At 37.8% G+C, this 26,052-nt stretch overlaps 1 protein-coding gene across 1 annotated transcript in view; it reads left to right on the top strand.

The window, feature by feature from the left end:
* Positions 1-26,052, top strand: part of ARHGAP18 (Rho GTPase activating protein 18) — a 121,119-nt gene that overhangs the window by 53,262 nt on the left and 41,805 nt on the right. Inside the window, exons 2-5 of the mRNA XM_069488196.1 lie at positions 9,225-9,424; positions 12,389-12,624; positions 16,516-16,579; positions 21,208-21,380. Of these exons, the coding sequence (XP_069344297.1) occupies positions 9,225-9,424; positions 12,389-12,624; positions 16,516-16,579; positions 21,208-21,380 (673 nt within the window). The remainder of the gene's footprint in view (positions 1-9,224; positions 9,425-12,388; positions 12,625-16,515; positions 16,580-21,207; positions 21,381-26,052) is intronic.

Below are 26,052 nucleotides of genomic sequence, written 5' to 3'. Positions count from 1 at the left end.
GTGGAATGTTTAATAAACTAAGCCAAAGCTTGTTTGTAATTTAATATTAGGTACAATCTGATATGAAATCAGCCCTTCCTTTTGTATGTTTCCCTACCCTTTGGGAAATCTGCTTTTAGACTAAACATCCAAAGTAGAGTCCCAGAGACATAGAATAATTACCTTGTTAATATTAGGGTTCCCTGAAGACTGATTTCTTTACTGCTTGCTGTTCATGTTTCTATCTTATTTCTTTTCTTTTCTTTTTTTTTTTTGGAGACAGAGTCTCACTCTTGCCCAGGCTAGAGTGCCGTGGCATCAGCCTAGCTCACAGCAACCTCAAACTCCTGGGCTCAAGCGATCCTCCTGCCTCAGCCTCCCGAGTAGCTGGGACTACAGGCATGTGCCACCATGCCCGGCTAATTTTTTCCCATATATTTTTAGTTGTCCAGCTAATTTCTTTCTATTTTTAGTAGAGACGGGGGTCTTGCTCTTGTTCTTGCTCAGGCTGGTCTCGAACTCCTGACCTCCAGCAATACTCCCGCCTCAGCCTCCCAGAATGCTAGGATTACAGGCGTGAGTCACTGCGCCTGGCCTATCTTATTTCTTTGTAGTTTTGTGACATTAAATAAAAACACATTAGAAATTAAGAGGTGGTTATTTTGGAGGCAGCAATAATTTCATAATTAATACTTGAACAGTTCACAAACATCTTTATGGCAAGCAGTTTGCTTGAACACAGGGATACCAAGATGGAAAAAAAAGCTATGTGGATTCTTGCCCCAAGGAATGGTGGGGACACAAGGGTGGGCAGATCATCACAGTACAGGATGTGGTCAGGGCTGTAGGGAGGGACGTGGGCTGTAGAAGCGAAGTTATTCCAATCCCCACAGAGACAGGTACCGAGATACGAAACTGAGTAATGACAGCTGGAAAACAGTTCAAACTGGAGAGGCGATGCTCAGAATGCAAAGTAGCTACTGGTGTTTAATTTCCAGGTGGCTCTCCAGCTGGCCAAAACAAGAGCAAGACAGAGTTCTGGAGACAGAACAGCAGGTCCAGGGTGTCACGTGAACACAAGTCATGGTGACAGATGATTGAATGAAGTGGATATGCCAACTCAGGTTACTATGCTTTGAACCAACATTCCAGGATCCTCAGGTTTTATGTCAAAGTTCCACTACAGATATTGTCATCCTCCTCTTGCGAGATGATCTCGACATTAAGATCACGTGCAGTTCCCTTTTGGCTACTTGTGGAGTAGTTGTGCCTTCAATTGAGGAGGGAAAACTACCTCTTCAGAGACATTTGCAAGCTCAGAAACAGAAGATCTCACTTCTCCCCAGAAGCAGAGCTCTGAAACAAGAAAGGGCTACATCTGGTGGCCAGTGATAGCCCCACTTGTCACATTCATGTTCCCTGTGTCTGGACCTAAAACAGAAGTGAGTTTTTGTAACTTGCCTTGGCTGCCTCCTGCCACCACTTTGCTTGCTGTCTTGTCCCTTCCTTCCCGTCTTTCTGCCAGACCTGGTGGTGGTTGCTGCCCATGTCTCTATGCTTTTAGTGATGTCAAGGAAGTGTAGTGAAAACAGCAACAAGAAACAAACAACACATAAATTGGTTTTGTCATTTTCCCGTAAATTGAGAAAGCCAAGTTTTCAAAGCCAGCTCTCAACAGTGTCACCAATGGGCTTCTCTGCTCAGTTTTGCTTAGGATAATGTTGTGTAAATAGAGGATAATCGGTTTGTTTGCTCATTGTTTTGCTGTGTGTCAAAAGTAGGTGGAAACAAAACAAAACAAAAAGTGGGTGGATGCTCTTTGAAAAACTACAAAGCACTATACAAGATGCAAGATGTACAGTGAGTTATATTTTCAAAGAAAAAGCTGAAAGAAGCGAATACATTTTTCCCCCAAAATGAAAAGACAAGATATGAAAAGAGTAAAAGAAGTAAGTTTATATAAAATGTGGAAATGAATGAGTACATCCTTAAAACGATAGCAACTGGGCTGGGTAGAAGAGATTAGGGATCCTTTCTGGCTTCTGATGGCTGCATGGGTGTGGGGTGGGGGCGAGGAGGAATTGCTTTCTAATCAACTTCTCACTGCCTTGAGGCATTGTGAAGTGTGCTTTCTTCCTGAATGCCAGAGCCACTTCTAATAATTACTGCTTTCAGCTAAACAATAGTAGGCATTCACTTCCAAAGGAAAAAACATATGACTTGGGCCATTCATAGGCTGCAACTCTTCATAGTCATTCAAATTCAGCGTATGCTGATGGACAGGGCCATTATGGGTATTACTAGCTTTACCATCTCACCATGGTAGTGATTACAGTACTTCTGTAATGTCGTTGCTGAAATGAAAGAGAAAAATCTGCACGTCAGAAACACGTTTTTTTCCCTCCAACGTAGAGATAGTGTAGATGAGGAAGCAGAGTGAAATTTTAAAACATTTAAAAAATACTAAATTTTGACAAAACAATTTAAAAAAAAAAAAACCAGTTTATATTTGAAGTCATGGCCTAGATGACACAAAGCATATTTCAGAAAGTGCATTGGAAAAGGTTTCTTATGCCTTTTCTTGCCTATTTCAAGAAATGTGGCTTGATTTTCAAATGTATTTTTTTTCCTTGTTAAGTGTAATGGTCGTTAGAAAATGGTAATTATAGACTGTGTCAACAAGATCACTTTTGGGTTGGCTATATGTAATACATACTCAGAAAGACTGAAGCATCTGATGAGAAAAAAAGTAAATTCTACCCTTTTTAGTCTATTTGGTATAACAAAGTGACCACTGAAGAAGAAATGAGAGTGTTAATCTTAGTTTTGCCATCCTTTTGTGGGACGACTTTGAGGAAGTCTTAACCCTGGAACCTTCTTACTGTTAGGTTTCAGTCTGAAATGTCGGTTCTTGACACGCTCACGGCTGAAGAATGACCCGACATGCCAAAGTTAGGCAAGCACAAGGTGAAGTTTATTTGCTGGCGGCGGGGGGGGGGGGGGGGGGGGGGGAGGTGAGCAAGGTAGGATTATAGGGAAGAGCAAGAGCAAGATATAGGTTTACAGAGCATGGTACGTACACCACAGATGACAATTGGACCCCTTATCACAGCAGGGCAGGCAAAAGGAAGGTCAAAGAGAGAGGTTGGCTGTGGTCTGCGTCTTATTTTATAGTGCTTGGATAGGGACCTCCCTCGTGGTTCAGAGGTCACCATGGAGCAACTTTGGACAGTTGGGAATCACATGACCTGACTCTCAATTATGCATGCAGGTTGTACTAGGTCAATTTCTGGACTCTATGGTACCTATGCGATTTGGACTGTGGGCTAGAGAGTCCTGTGCATTCTTTTGCAGCTGGCACGCCAAGTTTTGATTGGCAGATTTGTAGAGTATTACTTCCTCCCCCAGGTATGGAGAATTAGGGTGGGGCGGGACCAAGATGGGGGCAACAGCATCGACTTTCGTTGCTAGGAGACCCGGAATCCCTCACTATCTACCTAACATTACCTTGTCTAGAAAATGATAGGCTAGGTTTAAATCTCTAAGGTCCAATACTACTCTAATGCTTACACTTGAATAAATATATGACTTTTTCTAAAGTACACTTAGTCATTATGACTGATAAGTCATGATCTAAGAAACCCCACCCCCCTTTTTTTGCACGTTAAAAACAGAACAAAAGCAAAGCAAAAATAAACTTTATTCTTCTGTCTTGTACTGTATATCCCAATCCAGTCACTTCTTGTCCTGTATAAAAATCAAGGTAGGATGAGGAACATGAAAGAAAGTATAGCCTTTTATGAAAGGATCTTGTAAGAAAATAAAACAAACAGGTCGTAGGATCAGAGGACTTTAGGAAAACAGACTTTGGGCCACAAAAATGCTTCTGGAAGGGTCAAAAGACAGACTGGATATAAAGGGTCACAGTGGGACTCTTGACAGGCCAGGGAACAAAAAGAAGGAAGTGGACCAGAGAAACACCCTATTTACAAATAAAGTTGCCTTGAGGGGGTCCTAGGAAGAGGTTAGGGATGTCAAAGGAGCATTAAGGGAAATACACACGTCCAAATACACTGGCCAAAAGGGGAAGCCTAGAGAGAACTTCTGCCCCTTATTCATGATAGACACAAGTAAATCATTAAAGATACTGGCTAGGCTGGGGTTTTTAGATGACATTTTTATTCTTTGTCATTATGGTATAAATTAAGTATGGATATATCATTGGAATAGGTCCCAGTTTTTATGAAAGGCTGCAAAATGAAAATAAACAGAGAAGTAGGTCAAGAGTCACTAGGAAAGCATGTCTGTTTCTTTCAGTAGGGCCTTCTGAAGCATTGTCCCTGGAATTGAAAAGTGCATTTTCAGATCCATTAGGTATTGTGATTGAGAAATCTTAGAGCAGCAGTTTTCAAAGTGTGGTCTGGGAACACCTGAGGGTCTCAAGACCCTTTCGGGTTCTAGGAGATCAAAACTGTTTTCGTAATAACACTAAGATGTTTTTTGCCTCTTTCACACTCATTCTCTCATGAGAATACAGTGGAGTTTCCCAGAGACTACATAAACTGCAGTATTGCAAAAGATTGAATGCAGAAGCAGATGCAAGAAGCAAGAAGCCAGATGTCTTCTATAAAGCTGGATATTAAAGGCAGTTTCAAAAATTTAGAACAGTGTTACTCATCACACTATTTTTTTTTTAATTTGGAAAATAGTTTTTTCTTTAAAATGTTATTTGGGTTAAAATGTTTATTTCTCTGATTAAATGAATGGTAGTTAAAATATTTTTTCGTTGTAATATCTAATACTGTAAATATCAATAGATATCACCTATATAAGCAAAAACTCTTTGGTGTATGTGGAGGGTGTCCTTGAAATATTTTAATTATGTAAAGGAGTCCTGAGACCAAAAAGTTTGAGAACTCTCCCAGAGGATAAATGATTCTTCTGGACCTTATTGAGCCATGGGAGGGGCAGTTATATAGTTAGCAATACAGTACATGTGTCAGCAAAGCTACTAGCTGCAGTGGCCTTTTCATTGTTGTTAATACCTATGAGGCACTTCAGTAGGAATTCCCACAACAATCAAAGCAAGAAAAGTTACTGTTATTCTTCCCATTTTATAGATAGGAAAAGTGAGGAGTAGAGAAGTCAAGTGACTTGCAAAGATAGTTAAGTAGAGCTAGAATCATTTGATACTTACAACTCCCAGTTCCATGTGTTTCCATTTCATTTTGCCCACTTTGCTGACTGCATTGATACTAGAATGTATCATCAGTCAGCTTGCAATCTTCTAGTTCTGCGGTCTCCAACCCCTGGGCTGTGGACCGATACCTGTCCATGGCCTGTTAGGAACTGGAACCAGGCCACACAGCAGGAGGTGAGTGGCGGGTGAGCTAGTGAAGCTTCATCTGTATTTACAGCTGCTCCCCATCACTCGCATCACCGCCTGAGCTCCGCCTCCTGTCAGATCAGCAGCGGCATTAGATTCTCATAGGAGCATGAACCCTACTGTAAACTGTACATGCCAGGGATCTAGGATGCATGCTCCTATGAGAATCTACTGCCTGATGATCTGAGGTGGAGCTGAGGTGGTGATGCTAGCGCTGGGGAGTGGCTGCAAATACAGATTATCCTTAGCAGAGAAGTTTGAGTGCACAATAAATGTGATGTGCTTGAATCATCCTGAAACCATTCCCCCCGCTCCTGGTCTGTGGAAAAATTTTCTTCCGTGCAACTGGTCCCTGGTGCCAAAAAGGTTAGGTACTGCATTCTAGTTGACCTCCGTATAATAAATGGCAACCCCCACCTCCTTGTGAAGAATAAAATGTGTCAGGCAAGTTTAATATTCTCTATGACAAAATAAGTAACAGGCATTCTTACACTCTCAATGATATCAATATCTTTGAAATTCACTGACCAGGTGGAAAAAGTATCACAGAAAAATGGGATAGCATATACTAGGGGAAAATAAAGCCCTAATTTTTATGAATACAGCATGGAAGACCTGCTAGCAAGATGAAAAAGAAGACATATTCCAGGAAAGCCCATAAGGGTCTGTAAAGTGAGTATTTGCTAGTGATAGTGTCCACGAAGAAAAGGCAAAATGATAATACTCTGGTGTGTTGGAAAGAGCAATTACTTCCTAGCTTATACATAGCAAGCTAGGAAGTGATTCTTCATAGAGCAACACAGGCAACTTCTTTTAGAGGACAGTGTTTAGTTCTGTGATGACAGTTGTAAAAGGTGAGAAATATGGGAGTTTCAAAACGTGGCCGTGGAATGGTTTAGCACATTGGATTCTGGAAGGAGAGTGAGCAGGAAAGAACTTGGAACAATCACTTGCCAGTAAGTCAGGTGGGGGTCGTTGGCTGCCTGTGGTATAAACTGTGCGTTTCTTTGGTTTCAGTACCACGTGTCAGCTTGGATGTTTTGGAAATAGGAAATGTTTCTGCTCTGTACCTCATTACATCTAGCAGATGTTGCTTTATGTTTTTGAACCTAATTTGCAGAATGAACATGGTATCATATAACATATTCCTAAGCACAGAAAAGAGGAAACCAGTTATAATAACTTGCCTCTTACCAAAACAGTTTTAAGCAGGTCCAGACTTTTAGCCATTGCCTGTCTAAAGTACAAAAGGAGACTATGGTCTAAGAAGAAGAAAAAAAAAAATGAGACAGAATGTTTAATGATATACTAAAAGAATACTCACTTACATTTTTAGAGAAAATAAAAAATACATGGCAGGTTGACAAAGGAGGATGGTCTGTCACTGAATGTTTGCCTTCTCCTCATCCCCTAATATTTAAAAATGAAAATGTTTTCATGTTTTCTTGCAATATTTACTGATCCCCCCCCCCAAAAAAAAAGAAGCAGCAAGAAAATTCCTCCTTTCCATGACTCAGTATTTTCAGGTTATCACAGACATATTCAGCTTCTGAATCTTATTAAAGTCAAAATATTGAGTCAATTCATCAGCACTAAGCTATTAGATTTTTGCTTTATGCATGTTTTGAAAGCAGGGCTTGATATAGAAGGTATATTTATGTAACAATGGTGTTACTCAATGCCCTTGCATTTTTCTGCACATGCTATCTTAATGGAAATTTACTGGAAAATTCTTGCCAGAATAAACACATTCCTTCAGGACTGAAAAGCTTAACGCACTTCTAGTTCAACTGTACCTCTTTCCCGTGAGCAGATAAACCAAATTATTTGGCATTAGTCATTATCCTTCACATAATTCACAGTACTTATTGTTGTCTCCCATGGGGGCTAAGAGTTGTGGGAGACAGGAATGAGGTGGCCCATATTACACTATAGTGAGAGATAAAAGCAAGGATAGGACATCTATATGTGTGACATGAAATAAACAAAAAAATGAGTCTGGCAGACATCTGTAAATAGCTTTAGCTATTCTAGTAAGGCAGGATTAAGAAATATGAACCGTATAGATAAGTTGAGCTGCTGCTGATCCCAGAAATTTAAAAATATATGTTTTTCATTTTTAAGAGAGGGATAACTTGCTCATTTACATTTTAATTTAAGAATCAGGAGTGAAAATGCTACAATAATAATACTGGCTATCTCATGACCACTGGGACCAGACAAGGGGACCAGGATGGGATGCAGAGCTGTAAACAGGATGATTGGGGCCACGGAGGGAGGAAGTACCCCTTGAATTAAGGGATGGAGGAGGCAAACAATGAACAATGGAGACTTGAGGAAAGAGGTTCGCAAACATGTCTTGGCCCTAGTCCTAACACCCATCCATCACCACCCCAAGGTTGCCACTGGGGAGAGAGTGTAGGGATTGTTTATTCTGTCATGCAACCAGCAATAATAAAATACATAATAAAGGCAGAGAGAGCTATCTTTAAAGGAATAAAACTGGCCGATTAGCATATTACAACTAAGCACTCAATTATACTACATTTATTTGTAGCAATAGACAATTAAGTTCTTTGACTTTTTCTAACAAACTAGTTGGAATTAAACAGCCCAGAGTTTAGTGACCCTCTTTCTTACGTGGTATTAAAATCCTACTATTTTCTTTTTTCTTTTTCTTTTTTTTCATCATATGTCTAAGACTTATAATCCTACTATTTTAAATAATTATGGGAAAGGCCAGTTTAAATGTGAGAATAATTCACACACTATTAAGGAACTTTATTTTATTGTATTTTTTATTTTCAATATGTATGGTAAATAAAGCCAACATAGCCAACAAAGTATTACCTCCTAGAACTCCTTCATGGAAGACAAAACAATATGTCAAAATTAGAATATCAAAGCACTTATTCACCAGCTATTGTCCCCACTCAAATTGTGTATAAAGGAATTGTGTATAAAATTTTCACCATAGCTGAAAATTTTCCTCTTTTAAGTAATTAGGCATGTTTTTCCTCTATCTGGAAATAATAATAAAACAAGAGTTTAATATTTCTATTATATGTGGGTTTTTATTATAAGCTCCTTAATTCAATTTTAGAAGTAGGTGAGGTGTGAATTATAATGAAAAAATATAGTTTATTTGAAGTGATAAAAATACTCTCATTTGTTCAATTTGTACTTTTCATTATGGATAATATTTGAGAGATAAATGTTTGTGGTAATCCAAGCTATTCAGAATTGCCAATAATTGAGTTTTTGCCATATTTAAAAATTATTAATACATAATAAGTCATGAATACTTTATAAGTAAAGATTAGAGATTGCTTTCTACAGTAGAGTATAGCAGCAAACTTAGTAAATCATTCCTCTATATTTCAGTTCCAAAAATGAAATGGAAATTCAAATACTACTTCATTGGTTGCAGGTATTTGCTATATTAGAGAGGACTAAGTTTATAAATAGAAATGATCAATGGAAAGTATTATGTAAAGTTCATTCTCAATTTAATGAATGAATAGTCTGTAATCAATATTAAAACTGTTGCTTTCTAAAAACAAAGTTTCAGGTTTAAATGAATCTTAAAATAATTCGAGTGTAATGTAAATGGAAAAATAATTTACCATGTTGCTGTTTGTTCTTCACCATACTTTTATGTAGAGCATGAAACTGTTCATTCTACATGCATATTATAATCAGTAGCACCCTAAGGTAAAGAGTTTTAAAATATGTCTCTGATTTTATTAAGGAGAACTTAAGAAGTTTACAAATTCTCCAGCTCAGTGCTATGGTATTTTAAAAATGATACTACTTTGTCGTGTACTAAAATAAAACATGTTTTCTTTTGAATTTATAGTCGCAGATATGGCCAGTACACAATGAACCAGGAATGTGCCACCAAAGTTACGGAGAGGCCTCCATTTGATCGATCAAGTTCCCAGGATTCCTTGGATGAACTATCTATGGAGGACTATTGGACGGAACTAGAAAACATCCAGAAATCCAGTGAGAACAGACAAGAAGACCAAGAGGTGGTTGTTGTCAAAGAGCCTGATGGTAATAACTAAATAAACTTTTGCTATTTTTATGTGTATTTATGAGAAATGAATTCGTGGAGAGGAAGAGAACAAATAAGAAAATTAAAGATAGGACATGCCTGTCATGTGGGAGTGCCTAGCACTGGATCATGTTTTTGGAAGCTAAAATTATTAATACTTGATTTCTGCCCTCAAGGAGTTTATATATTATATAGTAGCTTTTCAACTTGAAAATTACTTGTTTGTGGCAGATTTATGGATACAGCTGCCAGATAGAAGGGGCATGAATAAATTCACGTAGTTGTAGATATGGCTGGAATCTTGTTGGCTAAGCTCATTGTATCATAGACTCTTAGGGTTAGACTAAATCTTTGAAATCATCTAACATCTTTCTAAATTCCTCTGTAATATGTTAGCCACAGGATCATTTGGTCTGTACCAAGTGCAGCTGGTGACGGAGAGCACACGACTTTGCAGTGATACTGTTTTCCCAGTGGTCAGTCAGCTTGAGTTGTTTTCATTTTTATTTTATTGATTTACAATCTACTGTCCTTTAACTTTGATACACTTTCTGTAGTTCTGCCTTTGGAAAGAACAGAGCAAGTCTCTTCTATTTTTACATGATAGCCTTTCAAATATTTGAGGATAGTTATCTTGTTCCTAGACAAGTCCTTTTTAAATGGAAAATTCACGTAAACTAGTAATCCTTGTGGGTGATTTTCAGACCTATTTGTGGTCTCAGTCATTTTATCATTCAAAGTCTAGTACTCCAGATTCAATGCAATGAATGCCCCGTGTTTCGCCAACTGATCTCAGAATACAGATTTGGGCAGTGGAAGATGGGATTAGCATTTTTAGCTTCCATATTTGCTTCTTTCTGGTATTTAGTCCATAATTTCTGTCAAGTCTCTTTCCAGCCATATTTCCCCTATTGTCCAACTTATCAGATATTCTGGAAGAAATATATAAAACTTAAAAAAAATTTTTTTATACTCTTTCTTTTAATCTCTTAGATTCAAGCAGTCACCAAGTTTTTGATGCCAATTCTGGAATCTGTTATGTTAGCTTTCTTTCTATGCCTTGTGTCATCTGTAAATTTGTAAGTATGTTTGGTGTATAAGTTGATATATAAATGGCAAAATGTGAGAGCCATCATCAGTGTCTTGTTATCCACTAATGGAGACCTCCTTCTCAATGGAATGACTTTTTAACTAAATGACTTTGGATCAAGTAGCAAAATCTATATAAATAGATTTCTTTGCAACATTGCTTGAAAAAAAATCTACCAATAATAATTTCAAAAGAAAAACTAGAGATTTTTCTTAGTTTATTTCATTTCTTAAATTTATAAAAGAAAACTATAATCAACTTATTCTTTGATTTCTCATAAATGTTTCTCTCATTCTTTGCCCAGTATGTTACCAGTAAAGTCAAGCTTATTTGTGATAATTAATAGCTTCTCTCAACCTTTCTCTCCCAATGTTTCAAGGTAGAAACAGCTTATCAGTAGTGTGCTAAATAAAAGAGGAGAATATGCTAGAGAAAGCAGCATTTAAGCCTGTGTGTTATTAGCTGTCTGATAATTCTCCAAAGTTAAATTAGATTTATAATTATTGTGCACAAGTGATCATCAAGGAGATTGGGAAAGTTCTACCTGCCCACGCCTTTTCTTAGACTTTAAAATTGTTTTGAGTTTTCTCTCTGCTTTTCACTGGAACAAGTCACTCTATATAGTAATCTTGTTTATTTTCCTTGTCGTGGCAATATCGGATTTATTCTGGCTATTTGGTTTTTTGCATCTATACTGAGTTCCACCTTAATAGCGTTAATAGTAATATTAATAATGGCTGGCTGACTTTTTATGTTAGTAAACAGTTTTTGTTGCCTGTCATGTGGAGTGCCTAGCTGGATCATGTTTCTGGAAGCTAAAATTATTAATACTTGATTTCTGCCCTCAAGGAGTTTATACAGTATGGAAGGATAGGCAGGTCAGTCAGTGCTACACCATGTGATACAGGTTATCCTGGTGCTTTGCAAAGCTCTTCTCATACGTTTGGTAATGACAGAGCTGGGACAGTTGTCCTTTAGTTTACATATGAGAACATGGAGTCGGCTGGAGGCTAAGTGACTTGTCCAAAGTGCTGTAGCTATCAAGGTGCCAAAATGGGCGATGGATCCAGGTCTTTTGTGTCCTAAGTCATTGCCCTGTTTCCCCTCTATAAACATGGTGCTCGGAGTGAATCTATTCTAGTTATCCTTCTGTTTTTCTATAATTTTCATTATACCTTATACAATGCATAGAGGTTTATTTCCTGCTCTCAGTGTTTTGATTTGAGTCAGCTATTTAATTATATTCCTGATAAACTCTCTCTCTCTCTCTTTTTTTTTTGCTGAAGATAGTGTGCCTTTTTTTTTTTAATTTGTAAAAAATAACATAATCTGATGTGCTGACTTGGGGGATTAGAAAAATTAATTTGAAATTGATTAGTTCCCCATGTTCAGGTGTTCTGTACATCTTTGCTACACTTCCTGTCAGCTACAGTGAACAGAGAAAACAAGGCTTTCAATAAATTAGTGTTGGACTCCGAGGTAGTGCTGAATTTAAGCCAAGAAATGGGGCTTTAATGTATATCCCCAGCACCGACTTCCTTGTGTAACTTGATGGAAGTAAGTTATCTTTTCATTGCTTGCTCGTCTCTGCAAGGGGAACAGTATCAGCCTCTGACTTAATCTGCAGGGAAGTTATAGAGGTTAATTACATGTGAAGCCATTTAAAAATTTTAATTGAGTATATATGAAATCGATCTAAAATTTGATATCATTGTGGCTGGAGTGTATGGCAGTCTTCCAAGTTTCAGCTAATGATTCTTAGCACTGTGGTTTGGTTATAATAGAAGAGGTCCGCACGAGTTTTTAACAGCTTAAGAAATGTAAAATTTCTTATAATTTGTGATTTAAATACCATCTTTCTCTACTGTTTCAGAGGGAGAATTGGAAGAAGAGTGGCTTAAAGAGGCTGGTTTGTCCAATCTCTTCGGAGAATCTGCTGGTGATCCCCAAGAAAGCATGGTGTTTTTATCAACACTGACCCGGACCCAGGCAGCAGCTGTTCAGAAACGAGTAGAGACAGTCTCCCAGACCTTGAGGAAAAAAAACAAACAGTACCAGATTCCTGACGTCAGAGACATATTTGCTCAACAGAGAGAGTCAAAAGACAAAGTAGGTTTTTTTCTTTTTTGATGTTAAGGCAAAGGAATAATTGCTTAGAATCAACTGGACCAACCCAGTTTCATGCAAATCATTAAAAACCTTAATGAGCACCTATTCCGTGCCAGGCACCAAAGCTCCATGCTGCCAGTGAACAAGAAGAACTTGATCTCTGCTCTTCTGGAAGTTATACTGATGGGGCAGAAAACTGAGCAACTTAAAATTCTGTGTGATAATCCTCGTGTTAGGGGAAGAAGGTGTCCTTGGAGCATTAGAAGTGACTCTAACACCATTAGGGGTGACAGGAACAGCTTCCCAGACAAGTTGTCACTTACAGAAAAGTAGGAGGTAGGGTGTTCTTCCTTATCCATTAATGCTTGTAGGAATATTTGATTTTCCCTAGATTCATTTGTGGATGGATGGAAGCAGAGTGTGAGAGAACTAATTGCAGCTGAATTACAAAGTAGGAACCCTGAGACGTGAAATAACTTCCCCTTTGGCGCTTAGTGTGGTGACTGGCACATAGAGGGTTGAGTAAATATTTGTCCAGATGATTAATTTATTAGCAGAAGCTGTTGGAGTCATCTGGTAGAGATGATGGGACCGCTGAAGGAAAAGATACCGTGGAAGGCATGGTTAAAGTGCTAGATCTATATGGCTTGGATCATTTCATTGCTACTTGAAAAAGCCAGTTGGTGGATTACTTATTACTCATCCATAAGGACATAAGGAGCTTGTGCAGAATGTAAATTATCATTCTTTCATCAAGAAAGTCTTGCTACCAAAAAAAAAAAAAAATCAGCTGACTTAAATGGTGTTCTCAGGATCAAAGTTGGTTTATATACTGGCTGTGGCCCGGAAGACCCAGTGGTATGGTTGGAATGGGAATAAACAAAGGCATTGTCGAACAATGATTGCAATGATAATAATAACAATAACAATTGCTGCCCCATTACTGAACAATCACAGTGCTAACTGCTTTACATGCTTTATCTCAGTTAATCCTTGCAGCTGTCCTGTGAGTGAGGTATTACCATTGCCATTCTGTGGCTGAGGCTCATAGACTTTAAGTAACTTGCTCAGTGTCCCATACGCAGTAAACCCAGATTTGTCTGACTCTGAAGTACATGCCTTCAACCACGCTCTATCCTACTAGATTTGCATTTTCATACATGATCCTCATGTTAAGTTTTCTGAATATCAGATTCTATTTACACTATAAATAAGGGGTAACAAAAATTTTATGATGCTTTCTTTAAAAAAAAATGGAATGGAAGGGCTTCTATTTAAGGTATCTTCCTGTCATGTAGAGGGTGGTTTTCTCTTTTCTTTTTTCACTCTTTGTAGACATTCCCTTCTTCCAAGACAGCCTTTCTAGCTGCAGATTATTATTCTATTTGCATGACCAATTGTAGATCAAGTCCAATACATTTTATAGGAGTTTGGGGGTCACTAGATTGCTCCAGGCACTTGCTTAAGTTGAAAGCTTGCTTCTCCCTCAGTGGTCATTTGGAACATCCACTAGTGTTGGACTAGGTTTCCAGCCGTAGAAAAATGAATGGTAAGGAAATACTGTATTGCGGCATTTTCTTCCTAATTAAAGAACCCTCCCTAAGGGAGTGAAAAGGGGGAGAGGGCAGAAAGCTGAGCTTAAGCAAAATATATATCTATTGTGAGATTCTTGCCAGTTTCCAAGAGGATGTTGCTACTTGCTGCTAGAAGCAACATTTGTCAGCAAATTTCTGGCAGTGTCTAAACCACATGGTTTGAGTCCAAGGTAATTGGTGGATTGTATCATCTGATGGAGTCGCTAAGAGATAAGTTGCAGAAGTAAATTAAAATAATGTTAACGTGCTTACACTGCATGCCTTTAATTGGAACACTGCCACCCCTCAGAATTTCGCTTTGCATCCCGCATCCCTCAAGCAAACTTGGGCCAGCCATCTCCACTTGCAGTTCTTCTGTTTTCGAGTAAGTGCGTATTCAGTCAGCCCTTCCCTTTTAAATGCTTCCTCATGAAGCCCCTGCTGACACTAGGAAATATAATACAGAAATGAATACCATCTGCCCTGCCATCTTCAATTGCTAAGGAAAACAATTCCGACCACATGCTCCAAAATGTGTGTTCTTTTGTAAGATTAGAATCACTTACTGTGATCATTGTGTCGTGGAGGGCCAGCCCTCGACAGGCTTGTGGGCAAAGTGAGGTGCAGGAGAATGGTACTGCTCTGTCCTGCAGGGGACTAAAGTGTGGCCAGGCACGGACCTACCACTTAAGTGATTTGGTAGTCGCTGAACACTGTCCTGGGTGCTGCCCCTCTCTCAGTCGCACACTAATGTCCCAGATGTCCCTGCCCTAGTGCCTTTCCAGACTCTTTTAGACTGCACGTGGAGAGGGGAGTCCTTCTTGGATAATGGTTGGAGAAGAAATGTGTGGTGAGACTGCAGAGGCCACTTTCTGTCTATAGAGATGAAATCCGATAGGTTGATTATTTTAAAAATAATTCCTTCAAAGAGGCCTCTTTGTGTGGTTGATCCAGACTCCCTTCCTGATTCTTGAATTTTTTCCAAAGCCATACCTGGAAAGGAGGAAGTACTGTCTGGCCACACTGACTGGTGAGCAGAGCCCGCCATGGTTTGCAACGTCTGTGAACCTTTGACACCTTCTTTAGGTGTCACTGTCCCATCCCCTTGAAAACAGGAGTTCCTTTGAACACTTTAGCTCTTATTGCCAGTTTGGTAATTTAGTTTCTCCACTTATCTCACATTTATTACTTGTGCTTTTTTTTTTTTTTTTTAGTTTGAAGAATTTCTATTTTGTTACTGACATGTCAGCTTGTAATTTTGTTTTATAACAGCATTATTGATATATCATTCACAGATCATACAATTTACCTATTTAAAAGTGTGCAATTCAGTGGTTTTTAGTATATTCATAGTCGTACAATCATCACCACCATCAATTTTAGCACATTTTCATCATCCCCAGAAGAAAGCCTGTACCCATTAGCAGTCGCTCCCCATGTTCCCCTCCCTACTCTTAGGCAACCACTAGTCTACTGTGTGTCTCTGTGGTTTGCCTGTTCTGGACATTTCCTATATATGGCATCATAGGATACGTGGCTCTTTGTGACTGGTTCCTTTCACTTAGTGTATTGTTTTCAAGGTTTATTTATGTTGTAGCATGTATCAGCATTTCATTTCTTTTTATAGCCAAATAATATTGCTTTGTATGGATAGACCACATTGTGCTTATCCACTCATTAGATAACAGATATTACTAATTTCTTAACATGTTTGTCTTTTCCCCTCAACTAAATAAAAATAGTGGCATTCTTTTTTGTTTTTGTTTTTGTTTTTTTTGAAACAGAGTCTCAACTCTGTTGCCCTGGCTAGATTACAGTGGCATCATCACAGCTCACTACAACCTCAAACTCCTGGGCTCAAGCGATCCTTCTTGCCTCAGCCTCCTGGGTAGCTGGGACTACAGGCACGTGCCAGCACACCTGGCTAAGTTTTCTATTTTTTTGTAGAGATGGATTCTCGCTCTTTCTCAGACTGGTCTCGAACTTCTGTCCTCAAACAGTTCTCCCACACATTGGCCTCCCAGAGTGCTAGGATTACAGGCATGAGCCACTACACCTGGCCTTAATAGTGGCATTCTTGATGGCAGGGACACTCTTGACTATTTTTCATATTCCTCCCGGGCTTACCAGTTCTGGGTAATCAAATATTTGTTGGCTGATTGCTTGTTGATTATAACCATAGTGCTTTTTTCCACTGTGATTGTTATAATTCTGAGTACATTTCTTATACTCTAAAGATTAGTAACGGAATTATTTACAATACCATTTTCTCTGGTTGTGAGTGGAGATGACTAAATGGCCTGTTTTCTATGTTTAGGCTCCAGATGGCCCTGAATCGCAATCCGTCAGAACAAATGAAAACAAATACCAAGGAAGAGATGGTATGTTGAACCTGTTCCTTTGTTTTTTTTTCCCTTTAATTAGTATAACAAACAGATACAACCTTTGAAACCATTCACCTTCAGTTCTTGTAAGCAAATTCTATTAAAATGCTAATGTAAGGTCCCAAGTGGATAATTACATGAGGTTGAACATATAGTTGGCCTTGGATTTTGTTTTTAATGTGCATCCCTATCTGATCCAACATCCATATACATTATCTTGCTGAACACTAATTATGTGGTAGGTGCTATGAGATGTTTACCTCATTTCATACACTTAAGAATTCTATGTAGTAGGTACAGTTCTCAACCCATTTTACAGATGAGAGAACTGAGGTTTAGAGATGTGAAGTCACTTTCCAAGACCATACATCTAGTAATTGGAGCCCACGAATTTGGAACATTGTTCTCAAATCACCACCTCCTAATTTATAAGTGGATTAATTTGTAGAAATTTTAGAAAAATGTAAAATAATAGTTGTTTTGGCAATTGATTATAATTCTCTTTTTCATACCTTTCTAATATGTGTTTCAGAAATGAATTAGAAATTCAAAGCGTGGATGAAAATACATGCTAAGGCTTTATTAGTACTTACCAAGAAAGAATTTGTGGCTATTTCATTTGTTTGCAAAAGGGAAAAATATTCTAAATTAAGGTCATAGATTAAAGCTCAAAACTTTAGTCCTTAATTGTTATTTAATAAATTATAATGAAGGTGATCTGTGTTTATCTTCTTAAGATTTAGCAGCTGGGTTGTTTGTGCCATTAATGGTGTTGCATTTGGTTTGGACGTAGTGAGGGGAGGAGTATCAAACTGAAGGATTGGAAGTGTTCCCAACCTTCCTCTAAAAATCATACATTAGGCCAAGATTATATGGGACATTTTGGAATCTTGGGGCATCCATATCTCTAATTTTCCTTCCATACTTTTCCCAGAACTTCTTTCCTGCATTCCTACCTACCTTAAAAAAAATATATGTATACACATACACACACACACACACACACACACATGTATATATGTGTGTATGCATGTGCATATACACATACATATATATATTAATATCTACAAAAGCATTTGCTTTTTACTATTCTGTGGAGGTTTCTTAGTTACATGTGTTATATCAGAATGAAATCACTGGGTTTTCCTCCCCTCGATGTAGCAGCTAACACTGACGCGGCAAGCAAGCTGGCAGAGCCGGCCCTGGCCTGCTGGAGAGCTGGGTCATCAGGAGAGACAGATGAATTCTTTGTGCCAATGTCAACATGCTTTGGGTTTCGGGGAAGAGTGACTGGCAGTTGTTTTACGGATACTGAGGAAAACATAGTCCTTTTTTGGTGTTTTCCTCCCTTGCCAGAGATCGTGATGTAGGCTGTATCAACACAAGTTCTGGAAGACAAGTTCATTGTGTGAGCACTTTCCAGCCTAGCTTGCAGCAGGCCAGGGAAATGTGACAAACTTGCCGCCTGATTTACATCTGCTTTTGCTGGAATGCTATGAAGTGGGCATAGCGCTCCAACCAGAATAACGAGGGAATGTGCCTAACGCCGTCCAAGTCACTGAGTATTTACTGTTGCACCTGTTCTGGGCAAGGCCATGCTCTTTCACTAGGCAGTGAATTAACCAGTGTTATGCAAACATTGGAAAGTTCAGAATGAAATGCATGGAGAAACATTGTCTGGGGTTCAGAAGTGGGGTTGTGTGTGATTAAAATTCAAAGGCTTGGGTGACATAGTCTCTTTTAAGTGTTTTCTCCACACTTGGGTTTTGAAATATGTTCAATCAATGATACTTACTCTAAATGACAAAGCCGTAAAGTTTTAATGTTGCAAGGGTTGTCACATTTCAATTAATCAATGTACTGCTAAGTATCAATGTTAACTTTTGACCAAATCATGCAACTCTGTGAAAGTCCCAGTGTTCATTACATACATTTAGAAATATTAATAATGCCCAAATAATTTTTTTATACTTTCATATTGATATGTATACTTTGTAATTTTCTTCTGGATTTCCATGGAGGAAGGAAAAATCTTTTATTTTTTAAATACAGGCATTTCGGAATATTTTGGACAATTGAAAGAGTTTAGTAAAATATTTGCAATTCACTGCTCTTGTGCACTTCAAACTCAAAGGAAAATAGATTAAAGGAATACTATTTACACATTAGGACTTTAAGAGCCAAAAGATTTATCTCAGCATTCTCTGTTAATTTTTCTTATTGAGAGTAAATGATTCATCACTTTTATTAGTCAATTAACCATCCATTTTTTATAGCAGTGTCCCCTGATACCTCTGAAACTGTTTTTTCTGCTATCAGCTTCGACTTGATTTTTCCCTTTAAATTGAAGGTTTCATATATTTTTAATTTTTGCCATAGTTTCGGAGAAAATTCATATGTCTTAAATGTGTTCTACCTTATTTATTTTTTTGAGACAGTGTCTCGCTCTACCACCTTGGCTAGAATGCAGTGACTTGGTCATAACTCACTGTAACCTCCAATTCCTAGGCTCAAGATATCCTCTCTCTTTAGCCTCCCAAGTAGCCACAACTGCAGGCATGTTCTACCAAGCCTGGCTGAATTTTTTTTTTTTTAATTATTTTTTTTTTGGAGACAGGTTTTGTTGTGTTGCCCAAGCTGGTCTCAAACTCCTGGCCTCAAGCAATCTTCCCACCTCAACCTCCCAAAGTGCTGGGATTACAAGCATGAGCCACTGTGCTCGGCTCTTCTTACTTAATTATTAATTACCCTGTTTTAAATTCAGCACAGCCTATTTGTTTGGGTGTATGTGTGGGGGGTTATTTATTGTAACTCTGACATGGAGGCGTTGAAAAGAGAGAGTAGTTTTCAAATTCTTGTCCACAAATAGCTGCTATAAAGGTAGATTCTAATTTAAGAAAATGGCTAATCATTTTTTTCCTCTTAGAATGGTTTCCTAGGAAACCAACCTACCTAGCTAGTCACAGTAAAACACAGAAGAGTATAAACCAGTGGGAAAATAAAATTGTGCTTTGACATTTGTGTTAATACTTTAAAAAATTAATTGTGAAATGTATAAGTATCTTAATTTTTTTTTAAAAAAGGTCATAGACTGTTAGAAAACTAAATGTAACATAGATAGCAGGTAAATACTAGTAATACCAAGGAGCTTCAAATTTATGTTCATTTTTGGAATTGGCATAGGTAAATGCTTACTTTCTTAACTGTGAGATGCTACCAGGACCAGCTATGTAATTTGCAGGGCCCAGGGAACTCACAATGGAGGGCCTCTTGTTCACATGTCAAGACAGTGACAGAAGGGCATTAAACCCATCGTGGAACTCTTGAGCTCGTGGCCCCATGTGGCTGCCTGGGTCACACGCCCACTAAGCCCAACCCTGCGTATTGAATGGGAGTAAATAAGACTAGATTCATATTTACTTCTTAATTTTCTTTTAATTAAAACAGTTTTATTTTGATTTGATTTTAAATGACTATAAACGTATTTTTTTGAATAACAGACTTTTAATATATGTATGTATTTATGACATATTTACTACATCTTTACCTTAACTTTACCTTCCATCACTTTGTTGTATTCGTATGTAAGCATGTTAGTATGTAAGCGTGTGAATGCACTGTGTAAATTTATTTTGTAATTTCAGTTTCTTACTATGAATCAAAAGTCTACGGTGAGAAAATATCAGTAATCCTGGTTATTGGTGCTAGTGTTTTTTTCTAACGTGAGTTTCTTTAAAACCAAAAATTTATGAAATAGTAAAATTTAGAAGTATTTTCTCCAAAGCTTAAAGCTGGTATTTTCAGCAAAGAGGTTTTTGGATGTTAATTCCTTCTTGGAGGGTTAACAACAAACAAACCAAAAAAGCCAAAAATAAGTTAGACTTATTATATCCTTGAAATTTTGATGTAAACATCTGAAAATTATTTGACTAGTGTTTATAATTGTAGGAACTTTTATACAGTTTGATTTAATCAGTTGCAAAGCCTAATGGTTCTTGTACCAGGTACCTCCAGGCCTGACTCCCATATCATTCTCATAGTGATAAGTTTTTGGCACTAACTGTTGTTTTCAAATTTTTACCGTGATAGGTAGGTAACATTCCAGAAAGGAAATTCAGGGTGTGGAAGAGGTTTATTTTAGGAATCTGATCCACTGATCCATTGTGAAGAAATTAAATGGTATATCGCTAGCTCTACAACAGATTATAGCTAATCACCTCTCTCCTTTTTTTTTTTTTTTTTTTGCTTTTAATTCCTTGGTGTGGAGTAAAACAACAAGTTTAGAAGTCTTCTAAACTTCTATGAGGTTTTTCATTAAGTGTGTGATATCCTCCAGCCATGTTTTGGAATTGGACTCAGTCTAAACAAGAATTGTTATTTCAAAGAAAGGTTCCATAGTTGAACTGTGAATTTCTGGTCACCAACATCTCCTTACCCTCTTCCCATGCACCATTGATAGGATTCTTGACTGTTTTCTTTATTACTTTATTATTAAAATAACAGTTAATTATTGCCTAGAGAAAATAGTACTCTTCCCAAAGGTTTTTATGTAGTAAATGCGTTAGAATTAAAAAAAAAAAAAAAAAAGAATTTTATGAATTGGGTTTCCTCTGCCCCAATCTCAGACCAGGCATCCAACCTCATTGTTGGTGAAGAGAAACTGATGCTACCTGAGGATGCACCTGCCTCTGAAACAGACATCAACCTGGAGGTGTCATTTGCTGAGCAAGCAGTCAGTCAGAAAGAGAACTCCAAGGAGAAGACCCAGAAGAGCACAGACAACGATACCCTGTCACCTGTACGTAATACACTATTTATTAATAGATGTCATTAACATAAGAATGAATATATATATATATGTATATATATATATATATATATATGGGGGAGCAGGGAGAGAGAGAGAGAGAGAGAGAGATGGAGTCTTGCTCTGTCACCCAGAATGGAATGCAGTGGCACAGTCAGAGTTCACTATAACCTCCAACTCCTGGGCTCAAGTGATCCTCCTGCCTCAGCCTCCTGAGTACCTGGGACTACAGGTGTGCACCACCACACCTGGCTAATTTTTAAATTTTTTGTGGAGACAGGGTCTCCTTATGTTGCCTAGGCTGTTCTCAAACTCCCAGCCTCAATCAGTCCTCCTACTTCAGCCTCCCAAAGTGCTGGGAATTATAGGCATGAGCCACCACACCTGGCCAAGAATATATGTATATTTTTAATCAGCTTTTTATTTTGAAAATTTAGAACCCACAGAAAAGTTGGAAGACTAGTATGGCAAATACCATGCAACCTTCGTAGATTGACTCAGGCATTATTTAACATTTCTTTCTGTCTTTCCACATTTATGTATCTCTAGGTATGTTCTATCAGATATGTACTCACTTTTCTTTGAATTGAACAAAGACATGCAAAACAAGACACAGTTATAATACTTATGAAATTGAAACTAAAGTGATAATTATATTTAATATACAGTCATATTAAGATTCTCCCAGTTGTCACAATATTGTCCCTTATAGCTGCTCCCTTCTCCAGTCCCATTTGGGTTTCAAATAAAGGTCATATGTTGTATTTATTGTCATGTCTTTTGGGTTTCCTTGAATCTAAATTAGTTTCTTGCTTTTTTTTTTTTCTTTAATATTTCTAAAGAGTCCAAATCAGTTTTCTGATTTTGTCTGATTACTTCCCCATGACTGGAATCAAGTTAAACATTTTTGGCCAAACTGTTGTATAGACGATGTTCATGCCATTGATTGCAGCTTCAGAAGTGCGTAGTGTCAGATGGTGCCTTTGTTGGTAGTAAAAGTTTGATCACCAACTTGGCTAAAAAGAGATGTTCACTAGATCTCCTCGTTTTAAAGATAACATTCCCATCGCAATTAATATTAATTTGTGATCCCTGAATCTGAGTGAATATCCTGTTTGTTAATAATAACCTATTGCCCAGTGGTTTCCCCATCCTTTTGTACCCTTGTTGGAAACAATAATTAAACTAGTGTTTGAGAAATGGTGTTCTTTTCAATTCTTTTTTTTTTTTTTTTTGAGACAGAGTCTTGCTCTTTTGCCCTGGCTAGAGTGCTGTGGTGTCAGCCTAGCTCACAGCAACCTCAAACTCCTGGGCTCAAGCAATTCTTCTGCCTCAGCCTCCCAAGTAGCTGGGATGACAGGCATGCGCCACCATGCCCGGCTAATTTTTTATATATATATATTTTTAGTTGTTCAGTTAATTTCTTTCTTTTTTTTTTTTTTTTTTTAGTAGAGATAGGGTCTCACTCTTGCTCAGGCTGGTCTCAAACTCAAACGATCCACCCGCCTCGGCCTCCCAGAGAGCTAGGATTACAGGCGTGAGCCACCACGCCCGGCCGTTCTTTTTAATTCTATTATTCTTTCTACATTTATTGGCTGGGAATCCTCCACAATGATTGCTACTTCACTTTCTAGCACAAGATGTTTCAGGCTCTCCTTGGGATTTTCTCTGCTTGGACTTGAAGGCATCCATGTCTTTAATAAGCTCTGGTTTCTTTTAGCAGCAAATTATATTATTAATATTTAGAAACCAAGCTCTGTGTACTGAGAATTCTTATTACTACTGAATATCTTATATTTTTAAGAAATACATTTATTTTGTAGAATTTCACATATGAAAAAGTTAAAGAGAATAGTACAGTGAACCCCCAAATACTCAACACCCAGCCCCAACATTCATTAGCCATGGCCAATCTACCCCATCCCTGCCCCAACCCAGTTCCCTGTTCCGTGTAATTTTGAAACATGTCTCTGAATTATATTTTATCATCTATAAATATTTGCATATCTAAAAGATAGAGGGGATTTAAAAAACACATGTCCATATTGCCATTATTGTACCTAAAAACTAAAATTTTTAAATTTCAGATATCTAGTCAGTGTTCAAATGTCAAGTTGTTTCACAAATTTCATGATCTCGTACAGTTTGAGTCAGGATCTAAGTAAGGTTTATTATATTGATTGAAGTTGGTTGATAAGTCTTCTAAGACTTTTAATCTCCTCCTCCATTTCTCTCTCTCTCACACACACATACAGGAGAGCCTTGGTTGACTTTAACTTTATCAGATTTAGGTTTAAGTCTTTTTTTTTTTTTTTTTGTTGAGACAGAGTCTCACTTTGTTGCCCAGGCTAGAGTGAGTGCCGTGGCGTCAGCTTAGCTCACAGCAACCTCAGACTCCTGGGCTTAAGGGATCCTACTGCCTCAGCCTCCCAAGTAGCTGGGACTACAGGCATGCGCCACTATGCCCGGCTAATTTTTTCCATATAGATTTTTAGTTGTCCATATAATGTCTTTCTATTTTTAGTAGAGACGGGGTCTCGCTCAGGCTGGTCTCGAACTCCTGACCTTGAGCGATCCACCCGCCTCGGCCTCCCAGAGTGCTAGGATTACAGGCGTGAGCCACCGCGCCCGGCCTAGGTTTAAGTCTTTTTCAGTCAAGAGTACTTCAGATACGTGATCGTGTGTTCTCTGTCAGGAGACTCATATTATCTGCTTGTCTTTCTTTTTTGTGTGTGAAATTAGCTGCCAATCAATACCTGGGTCCATTAGTTTATTAATGATTACCAAATGATGATCTAATATTTTCTTCTCTTTTCCATTTATTAATGTAGATATTTCTTTTTAAGAAAAATTTTCTCAAATTGGTCACTTTTCCCTTTTACTTACAAGTTTTTAAAATCTTTTGGCTCCTTAGCATCTTTCACTAGTGAACAATTAATATTTTTGTTTATTTTGTGCAAATAGTCTTAACTCATGGATTTGTGCATATTCGGTGTGACTCTAGATGAAATTTCCCAGGCTTATCTGGTATCCAGACCTAGACTTACCTGTTTCTGCAAGAAATCCTGGTTCCATTTAGTAGAAATAGACTTTCGTGACTATGATCAAGACATTACGAGTGTTCATTTCTCTGGGTTGGTCATTGCTTTCAAGCCTTTTCAGAGGACACAAGTACATCTGTGTCTTCTTTCTTCCATGCTGAGAATTGCAGTCCTCAGGAAATGGCAGATGATATATTTAGAATATCGCATAATTGCTTGTTTGCTTTCTCCTGCATTAATGCACAGCATTCTCAGAACAACTATGCTAACACTATCACCAACAATATGATTACTAGAAACTGGTTTGAACGTGTTCTTTCAGTTTTTTTGTGTCCTTGGGGTATATCCCAAAGGGGATTTTATACAGCAAAATGATTGTGCTTTAGGTTGCTGAGGATTGTTGTTCTCTGTATGGTTAAGCCACCAACTGGGTACGTGGTTGGGTTAGTTTTTTCATTTTATTTTCCATTTTTAGAGATTGCTTTTCTGAAATTTAATTTTGTTTTTTAAGCATGTGAAATATTTATATGGTCCAAAAGTCAAATCTAAAAACAGAGCATATTAGAAGTCTAGCTTCTATCCCATCCAATTCCTCCTCTTAGAGGCAAACTTCTATTTATTTTAATATTATGGTTTATCCTTCTGTTCTTAGATAAATGGTAGCCCACTATACACACTTTCCTCCACCTTGATTTTTTTTTTCATTTTTTTGACCTAGCAGTGTATTCCAGAGATCATAGCATAATAGTAGAGAAATATTTCTCATTCCTTTTTATATTAATAGATACATTGTACTCCATTATGAGGATGTATCATAATTTATTCAATCAATCCCCTAATGGTGGACATCTGAATTGTTTTCAGGATTTCTCATATATTTTTAAAAATCTTTTTTTGTATCTGGTGGAAAAAGTAAAGGGATATGCAAAATTTGGCCTGAACTGATGATCCACACTCCAGACAATCTTTAGGAAAGTATGCTTTTGAAATGATAGTCTTCATCTCAAAAAGATGGAAACGTTTTAAATTGAAGGATAGTGGATTGTAATTAAACAGAATGAAGACATTATTGACTTTTAAGTTGTTGACTCAAACAATGGAATAATTAATCTCCACTTAAGAAGTTTCAAAACAAGACATCCTCTGCCTTTTTTTTTTAAGAGACAGTGTCTTGTTTGTCCTCCTAGGCTAGATGAATTCCTGGGCCGAAGCCTCCAGAGTAGCTGGGACTACAGGTGCACACCACCACACCTGGCTAAGTATTTTATTTTTTTAGAAATGGGGTCTTGCTATGTTGCCCAGGCTGGTCTTAAATTCCTGGCCTCAAATGATCCTCCTTCCTCAGCCTCTTGAGTAGCTGGGATTGCAGGCACGAGCCACTGTGCCCCTAGCCTCTGCCATTTTATTCTCTATTTAACAAACTAATTTGTGTTCACCTGCCTCCTTGATTTTATTCCTGTTGTGCCCCAGGTGTAAAATGACCTCTTCATTTCCACCCCTCTGTTGTTCCATATTTGCCAAGGAAACCTTAATCTATCCTTCCGAGTCTAGCTTGATGTCCAACTTTCCTATAACGTAGTTCCTGATTGTGAATTTACATTAGATAAGATATATAAAATCAC

Source organism: Eulemur rufifrons, chromosome 15 (assembly GCF_041146395.1).
Source record: "Eulemur rufifrons isolate Redbay chromosome 15, OSU_ERuf_1, whole genome shotgun sequence".
Taxonomy (NCBI): Eukaryota; Metazoa; Chordata; class Mammalia; order Primates; family Lemuridae; genus Eulemur; species Eulemur rufifrons.
The sequence above is the reverse complement of the archived record's forward strand: the minus strand, read 5'-3'. Positions and strand labels throughout refer to the sequence as shown.